The following is a 22,933-nucleotide window of genomic DNA, read 5'->3' on the forward strand; positions in this document are numbered from 1 at the left end:
ATGCTCTGTGATGACGTCCCTAATCATGCATTTTGCTCACATCCAAGAAGACACAATATTAAGCATAAACTAGTGCAAGAGGGGGCAGAGGAGAAGAGTAGGAAACATGGGCAGATGTGTGAAAGGAGACAAGGAAAGGTGGCATCACAATTGTCAAAAGCACAACTGCATCGCATGCATGTATAGTCTAGAGCCCAAAGCATGGCGATTGGTCTAGATATAAATGGTGTTAGGAATTTGATGGTAAAGCGTTTGCATCATAGTGACGACATGCATGATGATATATACACACATGCATTACTGTTGCAGCCTTGCAGGGCCTACTACTACTGTTCTTTTGGGGGGGTTTACTTTGGCATCTGGGATATGGACACCATGTCCTATATAATCCCTTCAATTTTTAATAAATGATATCATTAACTTTTGAAAACATGTTTGATTATTTATTTTATTTAAAAATTTTGTTCAAATACATGATATAAATCACGTTTAAAGTATTTTTAGTGATAAAACAACTCACAACAAAATAAATTTAAATTACGTAAAATTTTTGAATTAGACGAATAGTCAAACATATCCCAAAAATCAACTGCGTCATCTATTAAAAAACAGAGATAATATATGTTTCACGTAAAAGCATTTTTCTGATAAATCTATCAACATCATTTCACATATCAAATGCAAACATTATATATATATATATATATATATATATATATATATATATATATATATATATATATATATATATATATATATATATATATATATATATATATATATATATATATATATATATATTAGTGGTTTAAGATTATGAGATCTGGCTGGACTCTGAAACTCTCATTAATTGTTGTGTTTCTCAGAGCCATGAGATCATGCATACATACACCGGTAAACATCAGTCCTTCGGTACTTGGTCGTTGATTCAATACCAACATCTGCTGGAAACTGATGTTAAAAGTACATAAGTTACATCTCTGGTTAACTCGTACCGGCAATCTTGACTCATTTGTGATTGCATGCACCACTTAATCTGCCCAACATATATAGACATCCCAAAAAAAAAATTAACACCTTTTTTGTGCATCCTAGCCTAACTATCACCTTTTTTACTGCCCAAAAGCATATATGCATCTTTGCATGTGTTGTTCCCATCGATGCCGTCTTCGTATTGGATTGGTATAGTACTCCTTTATACGGTCGTACAATTATACGCGTGTATTGTACTAGAAGTATGTAGCATCACTGGACGATTCGGTCGAGTTGGGTAATCGTATATCTCCTAATCTAGAGATAAAAATGGGTAATTAACGACGAGCTTACACGTAGTAATCCATGGGGTTACTCGTGATGACAGCCGAGGGCTCGTGTCCCTGCCACGTGGCGGCTGCCGTGGGGCCCGCTTGGAAGTAGCACGACACTGGGTCCTCCACAACGGCGGAGGGTGGTGGGCCCGCGCGACCGGGCTGACCTTGTGGGCCCGGGTGGCAGTGGTAGTCGTCCGTGGGCCCCCACAGCCCGAGCTCCTTCTCCAAGTCCTCCAACCACCACTCCTTCCCCTCCTCCTCCTCCAGGCTGGTCGTGGTGGCCACTGTTGCATTGGCCGCCGCCGCCGCCGCCGCATTGCTCCACGCCGGCGGCGGCGCTTCGGTGCACCCGTCGCCGGCGCCGCCGTCCATGATGCTCCATAGCTCCGGCCCGAGGTCCACGATTTCGGGCAGGTCGAGCAGCGGGTCCACGCCTGCACGGGCGCACGACGGGGACGTGGACGAGCACGGCGACGTCGGCGCCGACGCCGACGCCGACGCCGACACCGCGGGGCAGTACGTGTCCGGGACAACGGGGTCAACCAGCATGTCGAAGTCGAAGCAGCAGGGGTCGAGCTCGAGCATGGGGATCTCGATCTTGTCCGTCTCCTCCTCCTCCTCCTTGCTCGTGTTGCTCTGCTCGCCGGCTGAGTCGCCGCTGGAGCAGTTGGTCGTGGTGGTGGTGGACGACGACGGCGATGGGGACGGGACGAGCACGTCGGTGCAGGTCGTCTTCTTCTTGCTCTTGCCCCCACCCTTCTTCTGCTCCGGCGACACCCGCTTCTTGAGGTGCGTGTTCCAGACGTTCTTGATCTCGTTGTCCGTCCTCCCCGGCAGGCACGACGCGATCTTCGACCACCTGAGAAAATTCGATCACAAACTCAGACAATCAGCGCACTGAATCCAACTTATTCAAATCAAGAATCGCACTCGAAATTCCCATGGCTACAGCGGCGTACGTACTTGTTGCCGAGAAGGCCGTGAAGCTTGATGATGGTCTCCTCCTCCTCGGCGGTGAAGTTGCCGCGCTTGAGGTCCGGCCGGAGGTAGTTGATCCACCGGAGTCGGCAGCTCTTCCCGCACCGGAGCAAACCTGCACACGACAAAAAAAAACACCCACGATTCATCAGAACCTGCTCTTTCTTCCACCTCTGCAACGACAACAACAAGCTGCTCTCTCTGCGGCGGCGATGCGTTACCTGCTTGCTTGGGCAGGGCGCGCCAGTTGGCGTGGCCGTACTTCTGAATGTAGGCGACGAGCCTCATGTCCTCCTCCGGCGTCCACGACCCCTTGTTCAGCCCCACCTTGGCGCAGCACGGTGCCCGGCCCTTCCCCATCGTACGTCGTCCGTCCCCGGCCGCCGCCGCCGCCGCCCAGAACAACTCGTGTCTCGGTGTTGCCTCTGCCTCCGTGCTCTGTTGCTGCTGCTGCTGTTGTGTGTGTTCAGGCGTGCGGCCAAGCTGCAGCCGGGACACTGGCAGCTCGGGGCGTATTTATACAGCGAGTTCGCTGGCTTGGGGGTGTGGTATGCTTGGTGGCGACGTGCGCGTCGCTGACGAGGGGTGACGGCGACCCGGCGCGCGCGACAGGTGACACCGAGCTCCGAGCTGCGGCTCCCACCGCGCAGACTCCGTCGCTCACCAACCAAACCCCTCCCGCCCAACGCGCGCGCTCGCCGCGACAACGCCTACTTTGCACGTAACTTTAGTTAAAATCAAACTGTTTAAAATTTAAGTTTATAGAAAAAAATAATAATATTTTCAACTCAAGATAAATTTATTATGAAAATATATTTAATTAATAATTTGATGAAACTAATTTAATATTATAAATACTATTATATTTTTCTATAAACTTAATTAAACTCGAAACACGAAACAGTTTAACGTCTTATGATTTGAAACAGAGGAGCAGTAATTAACACCTCGTCTCCCAATCTCCCACGGATATCATATCAACTTCTCTCCTCGGTGCTCGGCGAAAAAGGTGATAAAAAAAAAAAGAGGTTCTCCCTATTTGTTGCACCGCGGGTGATTCGCATTGCGTAGTTTATTCCCGCGGCCGTTGATTTCCGTGGCACCGGCGGGGTCGGGGCCGACGTCGCACCGGCGGCCGCGGTCGCGTGGGGGCCTCGCGGGCGATCTCGCCATCTCTCCCAAGTTGCCCAGTTGGGTGTGTATCTCTCAGTAGGCATCTCGCGTGGCCTCACCGTGATTAGACGTGTGTGATTACTTGCCGATCTCGACAATGGCGACGGTGTTGCATCATCAGACGAACCGAGGGTTATGGAGGAACAGTGAAAAGCATCATGTACGTTTTTGACAGGGTAAAAAAAAAGAAGAAGAGGAGATTTAAATGGGACAGGGATGGGTGGCTATAATTAAGATCAATTCACTTCCCTTATTTTCCACTGTTTTGTCCTAATCAACATGAATGGTAGGGTATAGGGATCAGAATTAAAGCGCTTTGCTTGGAATTAAATCAATCGCACGCTTGCAACAGTTCGTACTGTTCTATGAAACTCTGACGGGTCGAAAGAATACAAATCTTGCTTGCACTTGCACAGTTGCACTGCACCGAGGACAGATTAGGCTCGTGGTCTAGAATTCATCCACACCAACGGGAACTGAAATTTAGAGTGGATTGCAACTTGACAGGAGATAGTTAAACTTGTTGAGTTTAATAGTACTCATGAGTACGGTAGTTTTCTATACTGTCACTTGTATAGTTGTATAGTCGGTACCTTTTATCGAAGAAAGACAAGTTCCTTCGTATGGGTGTATGAATGTGATCGAATCATCGAAATGTATTTAAATTTTCAGTACCTGCAGCTGTGGATGTGATCAAAACATTTTTTTTTATGAAGGGCAGATTCTCACCGCTAAGATCTCTTTGAACTGTCATGTCTACAAATTCCACTGACAGCAGTCACAATAAAAGGGAGGGAAGAATATCCGCTAATTTTGCAGTTGAAATGTTCTGTCAGGAATGCTAGTTTTATCTGTACCCAAGACTGCATAGGATGCAAAAAAAAAAATTGCTGGCATTTGGTACACATGGACCACTCTGTTGTCTTTCTCTTAAAGATATTAATATCAACGTTGTTATATAAACTCTGAGAATTAATAATGTTTACATTAACAGTAGTGACACTTCCACAAACTCATGTTTTGGGATATATTTCCTTTTATTTTTTCCCCTCGTATCAACTTGTATTCCTTTCAATATGCACCCACTACCTACTCATACAACTTTTTAATGCAGTTGAAAATAGAAGAGCAAAAATAGACTACCTACTCGCTGAGTCCTTGTCTTAATTTCTTCTGCGAGACGCATCTCGTCATTTGTCAAACAGAAATCTGATTAGCCAAATAATAATTTACTGCTCATGCTGACCAGTGGAAGCACGCAAATGTAAAACATATCTGTTCTTTGTTGTAGTCCACAAGCATGATATTCCTGCACCTTCTCCTGTCCTAATGATGTTACCCAAGGCTAGATTACACATCAAATTCAGTCCTGTATGCAACCAAATTTGAGCAAAGCCGTATCAAAGTGTCGAATCAATCAGTACTTGCCCAGAGTTCTCAAAAATGCAACCCTTCTTGTATAAGCTAATCGTGTCATTAGCTAATTGGCTGCCAATTGTAGAAACAAAATTCTTTGACCAGCCAACAGCACACGGCCGGTGCCACGTCGTCTTTCTTATTTAATTGAATGGGAAAGGCGATAACATTATCTTATTCATTATGAAAATGCAACACACATACTATTAACTCGCAAGTGTCACATTGCCATTTTGAAAATGAACTTCGTGTCTCCTTCATTACAGAAAGAAACAGAGCATGCCCTTCACACTACACGCTCGTTTGTAAATTAGTATTTCCAATGTCAGTAAGAATCACTTTTCTGTTGAAACCATGATTCCTGTAGCGAGTCCGACAATATGCTACTCCGTATATGACTCATCCAGCAGAGAAAACAATCACGTACGGCTCAGAATCTTGGTTTCTTTAGGCTGCAAATGGTTCAGAATCTCTAATCCATTAAAACATTCTACAGTAGTTGTGAGAGTTGCAATACATCTTATGATCTAATCCAACAGCAAATCGCATACTAGTACTACTACTACTAGCTTTAAAGATAGTATAGTTCCATATCGATGTATATCTACGATGATTGCAGGACTAAAAAAAAATGTTTTTGGTGATGACTTAACTGGTGCATGCCCTTCAACAACCAGTCCCTTTCCAAGGGAGACTGAAGAATGCAGATTCTTTGGCTTGATGAGTCTTTGAGTTAGGGTAACTACATTTATTGCCGTTTTACCTTCCCCTGCACCTAACATTTGACATGCTTTCTCTGATTGTGGAAAACCCTAGAAAATGTCGCATCTTTGGACTAGCGCAGTGTCACCGTGTGCAGTTCGATAGATCATCAGTCTCTGTAGACCGGGAGGTGATGGAAATGAAAAAAAGAATGAAATACCTTGTTCTTTAGTTAAAGTTTCTTGACCTGCCTGCTGATCCCCTTACCTAGATCATGGATGACATTTTAGCTAACCTCATCGGTAGCATGTTTACACCGGATGGAGGCAGCAAGCGCTTGAGGAAGATCAGAAAGGCATTTCTTTTCTGTGTCAGTTGCAAGCAGATCTTGCCTGCATGATCATCTTGATTATTTTAATGTGTTTATACGCCTTTTTAACTCGGATTTTCTCCAGAGTTAGTCCAAACTTTGAAGCCACAGTAGGAAATCTCATCTCTCTAATTTATATATGCGGGCTGGATACAACTGAATTATTGCAGTTTGCGTTGTTATTGTTTTGTTTTTATTTCTTAATGTTATCTATAGCTAGATAGCTTTTTGACATAGACTCTACAATTTTATTATTTTTATTCTGAACTTAATTATTTTCAAATTGTATCTGATGTCAATTCTATATATGTTTAAACTTACTCCATTTTAATCTAGATCCATGCCACAATCATCATATAGATCTTTTGTTATTTTCTCTGAATAATATTAGTATGATAATTTATAGAGGTTGAGAATGATAGTGTTGGCTTCTTTAGCTATTTGTTTTTATTCCAGATTTCATATATTTGTATATTGTATTTGTGATGGATTGAACTATCCAATATTGTGAGTCAAATTTTCAGTTATTTCTAAATTTTATTTAAAATGTTTCTTTTTTAAAACATATTATGCCATTATAATCCTGACCTTTGCTGTACTAAATGCCATAGATCTCCTTTTTCCCAACTAACACGGTAATAATTTCGAGAGGAAACATGCTAGTCCCTTTTCACATTGTTCAAACAATGCAATACTCTATATAATTGGTGTTAGATATCCTTATATATTGCTCAAAGAAACACTCTGAAAATGAGATTAGAGACATGAAGCATGCACTAGTTATATTTAGAAAGTATGACTAGCTTACTGAAGTTGATAATTGAGCGACAAAGCTATAGGACTTTGGAATTTTGGGAGATATCACCTAGTGCGTTCCTTTTGCGGGTTGGCTGTTTTTTTTGGCTGACCCTCTACATATTTTTTACCTGTATTTCTGCTTCTCTATTAATATTTGATTTTGCCATCCTTTCAAAAAAAATGAGAACTCTTCATTAAAAAATAATAAGAAGAAAGTAGTCAATTTTTCTTTGTCAAACTATTTTACTGAACACTTGACCCTCTAAATAGACTCTGAACTTTTGAAAACAGGCCTTTTTTTTTTCTCTTGCACTAAAATCTGAATGGATGATAGGTGTATTACAACTTGTCGACGTTTGATGTCGCGATTCTGGTATTTGCATAGTATGGAGATCGTCGGTACTAGGATATACGCGAGACAGAGGCAAAAGAGATGGGGGCGAGGATTTTTATACAGGTTCGGGCCCCTGAATTGTCAGGTAATAACCCTACATCCTGTTGGCCGAAGCCGATCGTTGCTCTTATTCATCATAATCACACCAGTACAATATGTGGGGTAGCTTATCTAACTGTTGTCGACATGGCGGTCTGAATGTCTGACTCGTAGTCGACAACAGGGTAGTCTTCCTCCTTGAATCCGTGCCGGCGAGATCAGAGATAACGCTTTCGTCTCTCCTGACAGTATCCGGAGACACCGTAGAGGACTAGCCGTGCTTATCCCTGAAGTCGATATCTGGCGTCTTGTCTTGGCGTATGTTGGTTTGTATGTTGTGGCTTCTATTGTTCCGTAGATTGTGGTGGGTGTGTTGATTGTCCGTGTCCCCTCTCCTCCTAGGGGGCCTTGTATTTATATCCATAGGTGTCCCCTTGTCCAAGTAGAACTAGGGAAACCAATATGGATACGATCCGAGTAGTTCTTGTCGTTTCCATGTAGAACTCTGGTTATCTTTCCTTATCCAGATTTCCCTCCATATTAGAGGTCAGTTTCCGTATAAGACATGGTATGTGATGGGTCCTGCCGAGATGTAGTCGACTACTATTAGGTATGTGGTATCCATAACCCTGACACAACTTACATCTCAATATTTTTCAGAATTTTCTTTATCACTGTTAATGTAGGTTGGAAGTACCAAATACTAATTTAAACAACGATATTTCAAAATTTAAGCAAACGGTCATGAAAGTCTTTTTTTCAAAAAAAAAGTAAAATTCAACAATGGTGTCATAATTGTCATCAATAGTTTAGAGGGTCAAATGATCGAGTAAAATAGTTTGAGAGACTAGAAATACTAATTAAAAAATTCTTAGCACTTATAACATTTTGGATCCAGTGCAGAGAAGCATTGGAGATGCAAAAGCCAACCGTCCGATCCAAAACCGACGACCCAAATATGCAGCTACAGTTAAAAATGGGTAAAGATATTGGTATGCCACCACTGTACGCAGTATTTTTTTTTTTTGTAAAATAATCAAGTTTGCACTTTGTACGCTACTCTCTCTGCGTCACGGCAGATTCGTATCATCACAATATGTGCATTTTCGATGTGCTGTTGGGTGTAGAAAAATACTGCAGATGTAGCTAAAGAAAGACACGTAGAGTGAACCCATGAAGCATGTGCGCTTTCCCGTCCTGAAAAATACGACCGAGACCGGTACGGTGTAGACTACTGTAGCTAGAATGTCCCCTTTCAGAGAGAGAAAGAAAAGGAGATATAAAGTTGAAAAAAGAGGCGAGCGAGCACACCTGCAGAATCATGGCACCTCAGTGCAGGTAGGTGATGACTTGCTGACTGTGAACTTACCCCCAAAAACCGATAATTAATCAAACACCAGCATGGCCTTTTTAATGGCCATGCACGCACGCTCGCTAGCTCTGCTGCATATGATCGAGAATTCGTGATCGATCCCGTCGCCGTTGCGCGCATGGCACCAAAAGAGCCTTCAAAAAACCGCTCTGAAATCGCGAGTCACAGTGATTTCGTATCACCCGCAGAAGCAGCAGAATTGATGAAACGTGAAGGTCGCTTGCTTTTGCACCAGCCACGTACGCGTGCGGAAAGGCAACGGAGACAAACGAGAAATCCACTGTGTGAACCGCGCGCGCGGGGGACGGGGGTGATCGATGCGATGCGCGCGGCGAGTGCAGGCGCAGCAGTTGGCGCCGCCGCCGCGCGCGCGTTTGACCGGCAAAAAGGCCGAAACCAACCGTAGTACGGCTCGCGCGGCGCCGGTAGCGGAGTACGAGAGGGACACACGTACGTGTGTGCCGCTACGACATTCTGATGCATGGCTTCTGCTGCTGATACAGGCGGCGGTTTCGAGCGTGTCGTGTCCCGGTGTTCGTCCAGTACGTGACCTGCTGCCTGCAGCTTCAAGAAGGTCTCGCTCGCGCGGCGTGGGTTTCGCGGGGTTTATTGCGACGCCGCCGGCCTGCGCTGCATGCAGCCACGGATGACGAGGCTTCTTCCGGTCTCGCAGCGGAGACCCCGCGCGCGCGCCATGGCTGGCGAGTGGCGACGCCCGTTCGTTCCGGGACGCACATCGGTCTGCCTGCGTGCGTGCCATACAGATGGATCGTCGAATTGGCCGATCGATCCGCATGTGTTGATGTGTGCAAAACTCCAAAGGCGCGAGTGACGCAGACACAGCCAGCCCAGTGTCACGTCGCTGGCATACACACATGGCTCCCTCTCCGAGCCTGTGTTTTCTGACCGAGAAACAGAGAAATCGCCGGCAACGATGCATATGCGTCTCGTTCTTTTACCTTGCGGCCGGCCATGAAGGGATTACTTGTGGATTATCCATCTCGCTGGGCGCATATTCGCGTCGGTTTCACGTCCGTGTGCGCAAGTGTTGTAACCACTGCTACTGTGAGGTGAAACGCGAAGCCCGTCGCCGTCAGCGTCGACATGTCAGGTCGTGAGTTTTGACATATGCGTCCTCCCCTTTTTTATCTGAATGAACTTTTGATGGAGTATATGTCAGTCATATAAATGATATCTTGATGGCTTTGATGGTCCGGCAAATCTCCCACCATGTGTAATCAAGCAGTCAATCTAATGCTTAATTATCACGCTATTAGCTATAGATCGACATGATTAAATAGATCATCGCAATGAGCCAAGGCATGGGCCAATTATCAACGTCTATTGACAGGGGGGCGCTCTGGAAATATAATAACCACGTTTGCAAATTTCCCTTTTTGTATGTGCAACTTAAAATTAAAACTCGTGATAAAGACAGTTTGTTGACGAGGTTATTGTTAAAAAAAAGAGTATTTTCATTCATTGGTTTAGTTTCTCTTATTTTCATTTCTCAACTTTAATCCACTTACAATCAGCCTCTAAACATCCAAAACTAGACAAATTACATACTCTGGCTGGTTTTATGTGTGATTTCAAGGGTATGTTTGACAAGACTTTAGCTTTATTCACCTCTACCATACGGTTCTAGCTAAAAAAAAAAGAAGCTAAGCAAGTTTTTTTTTATCTTAAAAGAACCCTACATAGGTGGAGCAGGGTTCGGACAGCTCCACTAGACCCCACTTCTAGTAAGAGCCCTACCAAACATGCTCTTATATATCTTTAAAATGAAGCAAAATGCGAGGCAATCTATCTTCTTTTCCAAATTTGAAGATGTGATTCATGACTTACTAAAATGAACGGATTACCCCTAACTATTGCACTAGTTCAAATTATCATCACCTCCCCAAACTACAAAACCAAACATTTGACACTCACAACTTATCAAGCCAGACCAATACATAAAAGTAGCCTCATCTTTTCGCTTATGCTTATAAGTCAAAATTTGAATTTTCAACCTTAAATTTGTAGTTGATTTTAAGGTTTTTTCATCGTAGTTTATTTTTCAGCCTTTACTTTTAGATCGGTAAGAACACGCATATAAAATTTTTATTCACAAATTATTTTTCGTTTGTAAATATGCCCTTGAATAAGCCAAACGATGGAGCCATAAGAATTTGTGTTTCCAATGTTTAGAAACTAATTCTATGTGGTTTTGAAGTAAATGAGATAAAATCTGGACTAATTAAAACTTTGGAGAAGAAAAAAAAACTTTTCCTTAAACAATATGCCTACACACTAATATTTTTGGTCTCTATATCTATAAAAGAGATACATAGGCAACCTACACATTAATGAGAATAGTTTCTTTCATCTGCCGTCACGGGCGAAGTCTACGTACTATTTATTTCCCCCTTCTCCAAATTATTAATTCATGAATAATATACTAGAACTCCACCTAGTCATCGTACTCCTCAGAAATATTGAATGAAATGTGTTATTGAAATTGCCTTGATAAATAAAACATAAAAGCTTCAGTATACAAGCACAATAGTACTTTATTTGTTCAAAAGAAATGGCAAAAAGGTCACGGCAAAGCTCTGGCCTAACCACATAGTGCTTTCCCGCAAGTGGCTAGAATCAGAGCGACCGTTTCCATGACAAGAAGTCTGAATATCTAAGTACAGCGAAAGATCATAATCTAGTTGTTGAAATATGATATTGCTTAATTAATTTTCTGGACCATCACCATTATTTTTGTACATCTATGGCTTCTTTAACAACTTGACCCAATAATAATAATAATAAGTTGCACACTATTTTTTCTTCAAGCCAAGAGGTATATTTTTGGGTACTTTAATTTCATTAGTGTCCGGAATAGCATATTATTGTAAGTGTTAGCATTGTCGGCATTAATGAAGAAAGGGTGGAGATGAAAATGACACACAACTTAACGGCCTGAAGATAAATATTACTTTAACTCCACTATAAACATCCAGTACCAGACCAGGGTTCCGAAATTTCGCCCCCACCGAAATGTTGATATCTCGCCCGAAACTTTCGGTTTTTTGCAAATTTTTATGAATTTGGTCAATTTTTACTCAGATCCATTCAAAATCAGTCAAAATTTCAAAAAAAAATCGTACGGAAAAAATCCGAAATTTCGGTTCTATCGCCCACCTGCGACAGAAATCCTTCTTTCGAAATTTCAAACCCTGTACCAGACAACTAGAGCGGGAGAGAGAGTACGAGGTCTCCATGCCGTCCTAGCAACTATTAAGATACTATATGAAAAAGGTTAACCGTCAGATAAAATAACCTTCAAGCTACTATTATATATCCTATTAAGTTTATTCTAAATATTGCAAGTACTAGTTATTCCATCTCAAGAAATCAGTACGCTAGAATAAATAAGTGATTTCATACAAATAAATACGATTGCAATAGAATGACATTAGATAGGGTTAAATGATCGGGAGGAGAAGTAGGGGTGAGCAGGGGTGGTTTGGATCAAATTGGACATGGGTGCAGATGAAAAAAAGATGTACTAGGGGTTTGGTAGATGAAGCGATCGATTTCCTCTGTTGTATGACACCTGTATGACACCTGCCGTAAGTGCTACGACATATGAGCCCACCTGCCCTAAGTACTACTCCCTCCGTCCAAAAAATACTCAACCTAGGAGGAGAGACGTCCAAAAAATACTCAACCTAGGAGGAGAGACGGAGGGAGTACTAACATATGAGCCCTTTCGAGATATATATATACAGATAGGGCGAACGTCATTCCTTACTATGAACTCTTGATATTCGATTTGCATGCTACAACAACGTACAACCTGAAGCTATCTAGGCTGCTTTGAATATTCATAAAGAGATTTGGAGGTGTAATCAAAATTTTTATCGTTCATATGCCTTGATGGGACATGTTTAACCCAAATGTACTTAGTAAGAAATATAAATATGTACTATTTTTTGGAGAATTTTTATGCACAAGCTAGATGTCTAGATTACTATTTAAATGCTTAAAGATAAGACAATAATTAATCAACTCCACGAAAAACAATCAGTACTAAGCAACTAAATTAACATTTCAGGCTGAACATAGAGAGTGTGATATAGATAAGACTTACTCCCTCCATCCCATAATATAAGAGATTTTGAGTTTTTGTTTGTAACGTTTGATCACTCATCTTATTCAAAAAAATTTGAAATTATTATTTATTTTATTTGTGACTTACTTTATTATCTACAGTACTTTAAGCACAACTTTTTGTTTTTTATATTTGCAAAATAAATTTAAATAAGACGAGTGGTCAAACGTTGTAAGCAAAAAACTCAAAATCCATTATATTGTGGGACGGAGAGAGTAACGATCAGATAAAATGTCCATCAAGCCATTATCCTATCAATTTGATTATATATTTTGCAGTACTTTTATTCATTTTTAAGAATTAATATATCTAATTTTTTAAGGGAATATTGTACTAACTTGAAAAGGTAATATTGTACTAATAAATATAACTATAATGGATTGCCAGTATTTTGAAAGTACAATCGAAAATTGTCATGAGAAGGCAAAGCCATGGTGTAGGTGGTGGAAGCCGTGGATCAATTCAAGCATGGGAGTGAAGGTGGAAGAGACAACGTCCTCTATCTCCTAGTAACAATCCGAAGTTGTGTATTCAAAATATGAAGGGATAAAAAAAATTACCACCAAAATTCTAATATTTCGCATGTATAATATTACATAGTACTAACGGTACACTATATAGCGTAGATATATAATATGTGTTGTATACTACGAGCTTGTTCACTTTGCTATCATTTTCAACCTTACCAGGTTTTGGTATTGTCAAATTTTGGTAAGTTTTTCATATCTACTTCTTCCGTTTCACAATGTAAGTCATTCTAGCATTTCCCACATTCATATTGATGTTAATGAATCTATATAGATATATATGTCTAGATTCATTAGCAACAATATGAATGTAAGAAATGGTAGAATGACTTACATTGTGAAACGGGGAGAGTACTTACTAAAATTTGACAACAACTAAATATAGCCACTTTTTTAGTAACTTTGTAAAAGAAAATTAAGGTTGAAAATGGTAGTAAAGTGAACAAGCCCTACCTCTTGGATTGAATACAAACTTTTTTTTCTTTTTCATACACATACGCATCACGTACTATATATAACTAAATTTTTTAATCAAGAAATTTGGGTATTTATCTAAATGTCTTTGACTTGAGCTGGGCCCGCCCCTTCTCCCGAACCAAACATACTGCAAGTAATAACATAATAATGGAGCAAGTTTGAGAACCCCGTGTTCATATATGAAATAAAAATGAACCAATAATTTCTTAGAGGATTTTAATATAATCAAATTTCTGTCATCCACTAGCTATTCTTAACCGACGGCTCCAAATATGCCAGCCAGGGTGGTTAGATTACCTATATCACGTAACCATCGATCAGAACAGTGCCGAGACACACTGGCTCTCGCACCCCCATTGGCTTCAGAGTCTGAGGATGGAACTGACGCATCACAGTACGTATTTCAGTACTACTACTTGCGACTCATCATCATTCAAAATTCAGAAGGAATCAAAGACGAATTGTTAATTCGACCTAGAATCGAGGCGACGATCCGCCGGACGGAGTGTGTGAAAGATCGCCGGGCGATTCGCGGCGGACGCTGACCTTCTGTCGGAAAGATTCCCGGTCGCCGCTGGCTCGCCGTGGCACGGCCGTGTCTCCATCGGCGTTCGTACGCCGTCGCCCCGATACGTCAAACGATCCCGGAAAACTTTGCGACTTGTGTAGACATCTCGCCATCGCTGCTGCTCCTCTCCTCGCTAGCTAGCTCGATCGTCGACTGCGACGAACATCGATTTTCCTCTCCCTGCCTTTAGCCTTTTTAGCTCTACACGTCTTTTTTCTTCAGGTTGGTGTCGTCTACCTACGTTAGTGAAACGAGCTTCGATCGAGCATTTTTCTTGTTCAAGGTTGTAGCCGACGACTGATGGTGGTGATCGGTGTGAACTTTGAACGCGTTGTGTGATGGTTTGGTTTGCACAGCTAGCTGGTGATTAATCGGATATTTTTAGCCCTACGATCTTGTCCAAGTGACAGGTGAAAACACATCTCGTCAGATCAAATCAGCTCACATTCCTTTCAGTTTCAGAGGATAACAAAAGACAGTATCTTTGATCACTCGCAACGCCTAGCTGGTTGGTTTGTGCCGACAGTACCAGCTGCTTCCAAATGAAACAAAACTTCAGGGTTCAGAGACGCGCCTAATTCAGAAAGGTAACCACAAATGACAAATTTTAACTGCTGCTGCTACAAGATTTACAGGTAAAAAATGACGAAAGTGACGACTCTGTTGCAGTACGAAAGATGCAAACAGGATGTGCTACTACTACTCTACATATGATTAGAGTTACATAAGGGTGCCGAATTATTGATTGACAACCACCTGATCGATATTAATTCAACCTCGTCATGATCGACGACGATGTTGAGATAACGCAGAAATTAATTAACCCCAGTACTACTAGCACCGTACCTGATGATTGGTAAATGGCGATTCCTTTTTTAGAGTTTTGACAAACTGGACTGCTACTTGCTTGTTGCTGCTTAGATTTTCAACTGGGCAGTACTGCAAGATAGCGGCACTACACTAGCTGTAGTTTTCAGTAGGAGATTAGGTAGGGAGCTCGAATTAATTAAACCAAGTCTCTAAAGATGGCTTTCGTTGTTAGCGAATTTGGTGAGATTCACTGTGCCATTGCTCGATCGAGTTTGTTGGGTCGTAATGACACCCCCCCCTGCTGCTGTAAGCCCAGCGTAATTCGTCGTCACGGATGAATTAATCCCTTTCAGTTCAGGGTGCACATCACCAGGCTACAGGGCACTGAAGCACTGAAGCTGAAAGCTACTGTGCCTTCTTGCCTTTTGATATGTAGGAAACTTTGCGGGCAAATTGGATGATCGTTTTTAAGCTTTTTTGCTCCTTTCAGTTGAGAAGATTACGACATATGCAGTGATGCAGATCAGAAGATGAGCTGAAATAATGTATCAGAAAAAAAAAACCAAGATTATGAAGCTGTACGACGTGCTGGGTGTCCTTTTCGAAGTGGAAGGTAGGACAGTGTACGTCGAAGTCGTCACTTTTTTGGGCCAGATTTTGGGCCCGTTCAAGAAAACATGGGCCTTACTATTTGTACATGAATGATGAAACGGACTTTTTTTCCCCCCTTCTGTTCTGCTTAGGATCTCTCAATATGAGTTTCTCTGTACCAGTGAATCAGTAGAAAACACAAGAGTTTTTGTTTTAGGGAAAGGATTAAGCAACGAAATGCAATTAGATCTGCCGATTTATGACTCAGCTCGTGACTTTTGATCCCGTTTGATAGCAGCATCCATCCATCCCATAGTTCAAGCCTGCTAAGGTGCCAGCACCGTATGAACATATACCCCTCAGCCAGCCACGAAATCATACAAGGTGTACTCCCGTTTGATTTCTCCCGGCATTGACAGGGAAGTTCTAGCTACAGCTGATTCAGCACGATGTACGATGTGGCAGTGAAGTGCCCAACTTGGGGCTCTTTTTTTTTTCTCCTCGACCATGTTGACTTGCAATGCTCCGGTGACTGACACCGCATTCCGGCGGCCACACATAATGCTCAGGAACGTCGCCAACTTGCCAACGCCGCTTCATGGACACCTGATGGAGACCCTAGACGAGGATAGCCCCATCGATGTGCCGTTTCACCCAACACTGTCGAACAATCGAGATGCAGATTTTGAGAAGAATTCGCTCTGAAATAATTCTATAATTCGTGGTAGTATTGCAGCATGTACAGGCTACTATTAAGTTGGAGTGGTAGTAGACTAGTAGTACATTTCTTCTGGCTTTTGCTTCAGAAAATGAAAGGCCAAAAGGGGGGGATTCAGATAACATCCCTCTCATGTACTCAAAGCACCAGACTGGCAGACTCTTGTTAAGCAACTCAAACTAAGCGAGGTATCAGTAAAGCAAAGCGAGAGGCGCATGTGAGCCAATGCGTGAAATTCAGAGCACATAATCAAAAGAAGAACAACACTACTAGTAGTTGTTAATTCAGTAATCGATCTCTCCTGATACACTATTTTGGTGAGCATATATACAGAGCTGGATGCGTATTAACGTACACACACTTGTACATCACCGGGGGCATATACCTTACCTGGAGTGTAGCCAAGCTAAGGAAGAGGGAGGCTGTTTCTCTGCTGCTCTCTGAACCTCTTTGAACACGCCACGCCTCGCCCGTGCCGGGAAATGCAGAGGCAGCTGAGCCTCTCGGCGATGCCGAGGCTGTACCAGGAGGAGGAGGACGGCGACGACCTGGAGGCGAAGCCGGAGAAGGCGCCGGCCGCCCGGCCGTCGGCGAAGGAGCGGTCCGTTCACCTCATACCGCTGCTCACCGCCCTCTGCTTCGTCATCCTCTTCCTCTTCTCTCATGACCCTTCTGCTTCCGGTTCGTGCCTGTGTTTAATTGTGTGCATGGTCACATTTCATCTTGATTCTTGATTCATTCGTAGCACTTGGGCATATTAAATTTTGGAAATTTTAGTGTGGCAATTTTTAGTATGAGTTCGTTTTGTGTTTGTTGTTGAGCACTGCATTTTTGTTCTGTTCTGTTCTGCAGAAATGTCCAGTTTTGGAGGCAAGGTTGGGAATCGGAAGCACAAGTTGTTCTAATGTGAATTACTATGTGATAGCAAGAAGAACCGAAGTGATATATATATATATATATATATATATATATATATATATATATATATATATATATATATATATATATATATATATATATATATATATATATATATATATATATATATATATATATATATATATATATATATATATATATATATATATATATATATATATATATATATATATATATATATATATAATTTTCTTTCTGAAAACGTGTATTTGGATATTTGATCTCAAATCTGAAGTATAAACACAAATGTGTATGGACCTTTTTGCAGCCATAAATAACTCGCAAAGTAGTACTCCTACATTGCTAATAAAACCGTTTGACCTTTATTATCCAATGATATTCTTTAGCTGGCTTAAAGTAAGGAGAAAAGTGTAACATGAAAACATTTGAGGAATAACCACAATCCCACATCCATATGTGAATGATGAATGTACATATCAGTGATCAGTGGAATAATAATGGTGACATCCAAATAATCTTTTGGTTGAAAAACGTCGGTGTCTGAAACTGCAGGGAGATGGTCTGCGGCCCAACTTCCCTTTCCCTTTATTTTTCAGGCACTTGCTCTAGACCTCTAGTACTCCATCAGTCTATCTCCACCTGTAAACTGTACACCACACACTGCAGTTGAATCCTATATCTTGTAGCCAGAAGAACTTTCAGAGAGAATGGATGTATTGTATGCACTAAAACAATGAAAACTTTAGAGTAAAGTCCATCACCGGTCCCTAAGTTACTTGTATCGCTGTGTCATCCCGGTCCCTAAACTCGCAAATCGCCCATTCAGGTTCTCAAACTTGTTCGACTGTGTCATCCCGGTCCCTAAACTTGCAGATCACTCGTTTAGGTCCTCCAATTTGTTCAATTATGTCACCACGGTCCCTAAACTGGGATTTGAATATCATCTGGATCAAATATGACGGTCTAAAGATTTTATATTTAAAAATAATTCATAATTTTTTCATGTGAACTCTAATGAAGATAAACTTTATATCAAACTTGTAGCCCTCGACGCGATCTACAACTTTGTAGTTAATTTTTTTTATTTTAAGTCATTTTTTGTCCCGAAATGTAATTTTAAAATTAAAATTTCAAAATTTATAAACATGCAACAATATTTTGGAGCCCTAAACAGTTTTAATTCAAAAACTTTTCAACTACAAAGTTGTAGGTCGCGTCGAGGGCTACAATTTTGATATAAAGTTTGTCTTCATTAGAGTTCACATGAAAAAGTTATGAATTATTTTTTGATATAAAGTTTTTAGACCGTCCTGTTTAGGGACCAGGGTGACACAACTGAACAAGTTGGCGGACCTAAACGAGTGATCTGTAAGTTTAGGGACCGGGATGACATAGTCGAACGAGTTTGAGGACCTGAACGGTCGATTTGCGAGTTTAGGAACCGCGATAACACAACGGTACAAGTTTAGGGACCGGTGATGGATTTTACTCAAAACTTTAGTATGCTAAGAATGGGGGAAAATAGCATTTCTGCAGCACAATCTCAGACTAATAGGTTTTAGAAAATACTCCAATATCATGCTTTATCAGATCATCAGGATATAGATGTCTACTGTTAGTCCAACATTATACATGCTTAATTAATGACACAAAACTGTACTATATATTCATATTTGGAAGTATTTATATATAACATAATTATACCATGACACAAATGATTGTACCATGTTTAATAATGACACAAATACTTCGAAACTAAACCAAAGTTTAATTTTGGACGTCATAACCAATTCAAAATAAACCTCAGAGGGAATACTAATGTCGAGTTACAGTGAAGTACTCAAACATAATTTCTCATATATTCCACCAAATCCACATCAATATCCCATGTCAAAATGGTATATCAATGGTTGGTGCCTATTAAGAAGGTCGCTAATGCAAGAAAATGATGTTCAATTGAGAAAAATAGATGCTACAAACTGCAACCTATTCCAGGTCCCAAATCCAAACTTCAAAGAGGTTTAGTTTGAAGGATCACAACAACACTACAGCCTGAATTCAGCGACCATTTCGTGTCTATTTACACTCATGTATCAATGGAATCATAGTATCAACCCCTGCGCAGGTTCTGGCTTTTTGGGAGAGGCGGCAGGTGGAGACGCCTGACTGGAATCCTCATCAGTAATGGGGACGGTTGCAGTCGTAGAGATGGGAATATCTTCAGGGGATTCAGAGACCTGTATCTTGGCGAATTCACCATCCACATCCTTTTGTGTTCCATGGCCTTCTGAGCTGTTAGGTTCTGCAGACTCAAGCTCTACAGTCTTGTGCTCCTGCTCAGATGCTATTTTTTCCTTTGCTTTTGTGCCAACATCATTTGCAGCATTGGCAACCTTATTGAAAGCACCAGTTACCCATGCTGCTCCAGTAAGGACATACCTGTTCTTCATGATGGCAGATCCAGCAGTAGAGACACTCTGTTCAGCAGCTGCCAGTGCTGACCTTGTCTTCTCAGAGACTTGGTATTTCTGATCCATTTCCTTCACTTTATCATTTACAGCCGAAGTGCCAACACTGATCTTCTCGCTTAAACCCATTTTCTTGTCAAAGGAAGATACTCTAGCAGTTGCAGTTGATGTGAGTTGATGCTTCTCATCCAAGGCTTTTGCTCTGTCCAGTGCATCCCTACCTAAAATGAATCCCTTGGCCAGCATGGTCCCAACAATGTCCTCTGCCTTTTGAAGGGCAGAAGGCTTACTATCCTTGGGCTGCAAAGCATGCTATGGAGTTATATTACCACCAGAAGAATATCATATCAGACTGTAAATATTCTGCAGTTCTAATTGTACCTCTAGAGCAGCTAAAACAGAAGCTGGTAGCTCATAATCGGTAGCTGGCGTGACAATGACAGCCATATCAACTATTGTGGCACCCTGGGACAACAACAAAATATATGTTACAAATTTTCGAATACATAAGCTGTTCCAGCAGGGATATATGATTAGGCAGCATATAAGGACATAGTAATGTGACCAATTATATTTTTGCAAATAAATTATCCTTCATATCAAAAGCTCAGGATTTTCCTAGTAGATATTAAAATATTAGTTGGATTCTGGATTGTGTAAATGGCAGAATTCAAACAAGCAAGTCTGGAAATTTGGTATATCATTAAGGTTTCCTTAATGTAACTTAGGTATCCTTTTTTGCAAGTCTTAACAAAGTATTTCTCTTAAATCAATCAAACAATATTTTTCAGACCATTTTTTGTTAGGATATGAGAATGCCATGGCAATAATCTGCAGTGTGTGCTGACGAGTCTATAACCTAGTGGTTGCAGCACTGCAGTAGCACCTACCAGCGCCAGGGTTCGACTCCCCTCAGGAATGAATTTTCAGAGTTGGTTTAAAAAGGTCACTCGCTGGCCCCTTGGTTAAAACACGTGTTAAGAAATGGCCTATGGTGGGTGGGCCCTTGTGTTTGTGTATGGAGCAAGGGCCTCAAAGCACGGGTTAAGGCCCGAGGGGAGTATCAACGTATCAAGGGGCCAGGGTTCGTGGCCTTTTTCTCAGCTGACTGTGGCTGAGTTTCTTCTTAGGAAAAGCCGTGGGGGCGGTCTTTTCCCTGTCGTTCGAGTTTTTTCCCTATAATCTGCAGTGTATTTTGTTTCATACCCCAAAAAGGTTTAGGTTAATGAAGCTGGTCGACCACATTCATCAAGTATGTCTTCAACCATCAATCTGTGCACAATCTCTGAACAATACAAGGGCACCAATGGAAAACTTATATTTCCATTGATGTGAGAAAGAATACCGTAAGAAGCATAGCCGTCTCAGATCCTTGATTGTCTTTAAAAGTAATGTAGGCAACTTGAGACAGCTCATCACTGCTGCAAAGCACTAAAAGGTTATTGCAATTCATGGTACAAATGTGGAAAACAAGCAACATGAAAATGGCACTGACCTTTGCATTTCAACATGCACAATGTCACCAGAAAAGGAAAAGAATTCCTTTACATCTCGCAGTGATGCTTTCAGTGACACATTGCTCACCTTGACTGTGCTAAAAGTGCTTGCCTTAAAACAATACATGGAAAAAAATTCTAATCAGTGATCTGATGGTGGTGTGCTAATATATACAAATAACACCGTAAATGTTTATAAGATCTTAAAAAGGTTAATGCAAATGTGAACTTTGTTTCATCCCTCAAACTTTGCATGTCCAAATGCCCAATTTCTTACAGACAGTTTGAATCATACCAAATGGTCCAATTGTACTTATAAAATCATTGTAGTTTGCCAGGAGCTGTAAGCAACTAACCATTCTCACATCCAATGGGAACAATTGCTGCATAGACCTAACTAATAAACGGCATGCAGTCCCAATCTACACAAAGGAATCAGTGCTTCCATCCTGTGACGTAAGCAAGGCCTCTGCTCCCAGTTCTTTTCAAACGGTTTTAAATAGGGTAACGCCAGACAACCTTTTGGGGACAATATTGACCATCTGTATGAAGCTTTTCAATGCCTATATGCTTATGTGCATAGTATGTGTGTACTATTAAATCTTATTATAGTTGCAACTTGCTTTCTAGTCAGTATAGCATACAGTTCAATACTTCAATATCACCATACATTATAAGCCAGCAATCCAGCATAGTTGGTATTGTTTTGCCCACCAGCAAGGAAGCCACTATAATGTTTGTCTCCTTACATACTTGAGTCACTAGTGACTAATTAAGCTGCAAGGAGGACAAGTAACGAACCAAAGTTTAAATGGCCTTCTTTATCAGTCCTAGCCTCCTAGGGCATAAGCAAGTAGGCATAAAGACAGAATAAGGCTATATATCAACTAAACAAGCAAGCTAGATAAATCATACTGATGGCTTATCAGCAGTGCCATCTGTAGGAATCAACTAGGAGACCGCATCTTTTAAACATTTCCAGCACCCAGAGAACAATCTACAGTGAGATTTGCTGCGGCAGTAATTCCATATAGCTCATACAGGACTAAAATGCTGGCTAAAGTAGTACAATCGAGATTTGGCCGGGTAGCACTTGGCAAGTGATAACTAATGGGGTAATGGCTGCTTCCTGGCAATCTGCCAAACCAATGCCAGTCCATTTCATTTCTACCAAACACCATTAGGCGGAGCCAGCCACGAATCGCTACTTTCCCGTGTAGTCAACCAGATGCGGCCGACACTAAGCTTATACCCAAATCAAGAACCCGTAGCATAAACCCCAAATCTGTTCAAGCTCCGATACCAAAGCACAACAAAATGCTCGGATCGGAAATGCCAAAGCCACCACCATCCGGCCCCAAACGAGATTCATGAAGACACGAACAATACAATCAAGAGAAAGAGAGAGAAAAAAAAACAGAGAGCAGGATGCTCACCGCCATGGCTGCCGTGCGAGGCGGAGATCTCGGAACCCTAACCGCTGACTTGAGTCGGGAAACGGGAAGAAGAAAATTAGAAGAAAAAAAAATTCTGGGAAATGGATCCGGCCGCAGCGACCACGGGGGCGGGGGTTTTATAGGAGAAGCGGCGGCGATGGCGTCCAAGTCCAAGACAAGAGCGCGTAGACGTGGGGGCGGTGACGTGGCGACGTGTGGGGCACGCCGGTCGTGTGGGTC

At 41.6% G+C, this 22,933-nt stretch overlaps 3 protein-coding genes across 10 annotated transcripts; 1 reads left to right on the top strand and 2 right to left on the bottom strand.

Annotated features, from left to right (window-relative positions):
• Positions 1 to 824: 824 nt before the first annotated feature.
• LOC4336841 (myb-related protein Zm1) lies at positions 825 to 2,775 on the bottom strand. Its single transcript, XM_015780327.3, has 3 exons — positions 2,510 to 2,775; positions 2,274 to 2,403; positions 825 to 2,169 (listed from the first exon to the last, which is right to left on the bottom strand). Exons 1-3 carry the CDS (start codon positions 2,646 to 2,648, stop codon positions 1,323 to 1,325), a joined length of 1,116 nt encoding a protein of 371 aa, XP_015635813.1. The 5' UTR covers positions 2,649 to 2,775; the 3' UTR covers positions 825 to 1,322.
• A 13,168-nt stretch (positions 2,776 to 15,943) lies between these two features.
• LOC107280707 (uncharacterized) lies at positions 15,944 to 17,367 on the top strand. Its single transcript, XM_015779787.3, has 2 exons — positions 15,944 to 17,074; positions 17,246 to 17,367. Exons 1-2 carry the CDS (start codon positions 16,876 to 16,878, stop codon positions 17,296 to 17,298), a joined length of 252 nt encoding a protein of 83 aa, XP_015635273.1. The 5' UTR covers positions 15,944 to 16,875; the 3' UTR covers positions 17,299 to 17,367.
• A 1,763-nt stretch (positions 17,368 to 19,130) lies between these two features.
• On the bottom strand, positions 19,131 to 22,802 carry LOC4336842 (binding partner of ACD11 1). 8 transcript variants are annotated; one of them, XM_066309940.1, is made up of 6 exons: positions 22,694 to 22,802; positions 21,928 to 22,034; positions 21,257 to 21,369; positions 21,107 to 21,179; positions 20,143 to 20,226; positions 19,131 to 20,061 (listed from the first exon to the last, which is right to left on the bottom strand). In XM_066309940.1, exons 3-6 carry the CDS (start codon positions 21,262 to 21,264, stop codon positions 19,396 to 19,398), a joined length of 831 nt encoding a protein of 276 aa, XP_066166037.1. In that variant the 5' UTR covers positions 21,265 to 21,369; positions 21,928 to 22,034; positions 22,694 to 22,802; the 3' UTR covers positions 19,131 to 19,395. The 8 variants fall into 8 exon arrangements, with proteins under 8 accessions (XP_066166037.1, XP_015633676.1, XP_066166036.1 ...); XM_015778190.3 differs by having other exon boundaries at positions 19,131 to 20,073; XM_066309939.1 differs by having other exon boundaries at positions 21,107 to 21,182.
• Positions 22,803 to 22,933: the final 131 nt, after the last annotated feature.

Source organism: Oryza sativa, chromosome 4 (genome assembly GCF_034140825.1).
Source record: "Oryza sativa Japonica Group chromosome 4, ASM3414082v1".
In the NCBI taxonomy this organism is placed as follows: domain Eukaryota; kingdom Viridiplantae; phylum Streptophyta; class Magnoliopsida; order Poales; family Poaceae; genus Oryza; species Oryza sativa.

Excerpts from the sequence above, each read along its gene's own strand:
- LOC4336841 (XM_015780327.3), bottom strand. The coding sequence starts at position 2,648 with ATGGGGAAGGGCCGGGCACCGTGCTGCGCCAAGGTGGGGCTGAACAAG. Across the intron at positions 2,404-2,509 it reads CGCCCTGCCCAAGCAAGCAG|GTTTGCTCCGGTGCGGGAAG; the intron begins GTAACGCATCGC and ends TGTCGTGTGCAG. Across the intron at positions 2,170-2,273 it reads CACGGCCTTCTCGGCAACAA|GTGGTCGAAGATCGCGTCGT; the intron begins GTACGTACGCCG and ends GAATTTTCTCAG.
- LOC107280707 (XM_015779787.3), top strand. The coding sequence starts at position 16,876 with ATGCAGAGGCAGCTGAGCCTCTCGGCGATGCCGAGGCTGTACCAGGAG. Across the intron at positions 17,075-17,245 it reads TCATGACCCTTCTGCTTCCG|AAATGTCCAGTTTTGGAGGC; the intron begins GTTCGTGCCTGT and ends TCTGTTCTGCAG.
- LOC4336842 (XM_015778185.3), bottom strand. Across the intron at positions 21,183-21,256 it reads GTGCATGTTGAAATGCAAAG|CAGTGATGAGCTGTCTCAAG; the intron begins GTCAGTGCCATT and ends AGTGCTTTGCAG. Across the intron at positions 20,074-20,142 it reads CTGTTTTAGCTGCTCTAGAG|CATGCTTTGCAGCCCAAGGA; the intron begins GTACAATTAGAA and ends ATAACTCCATAG.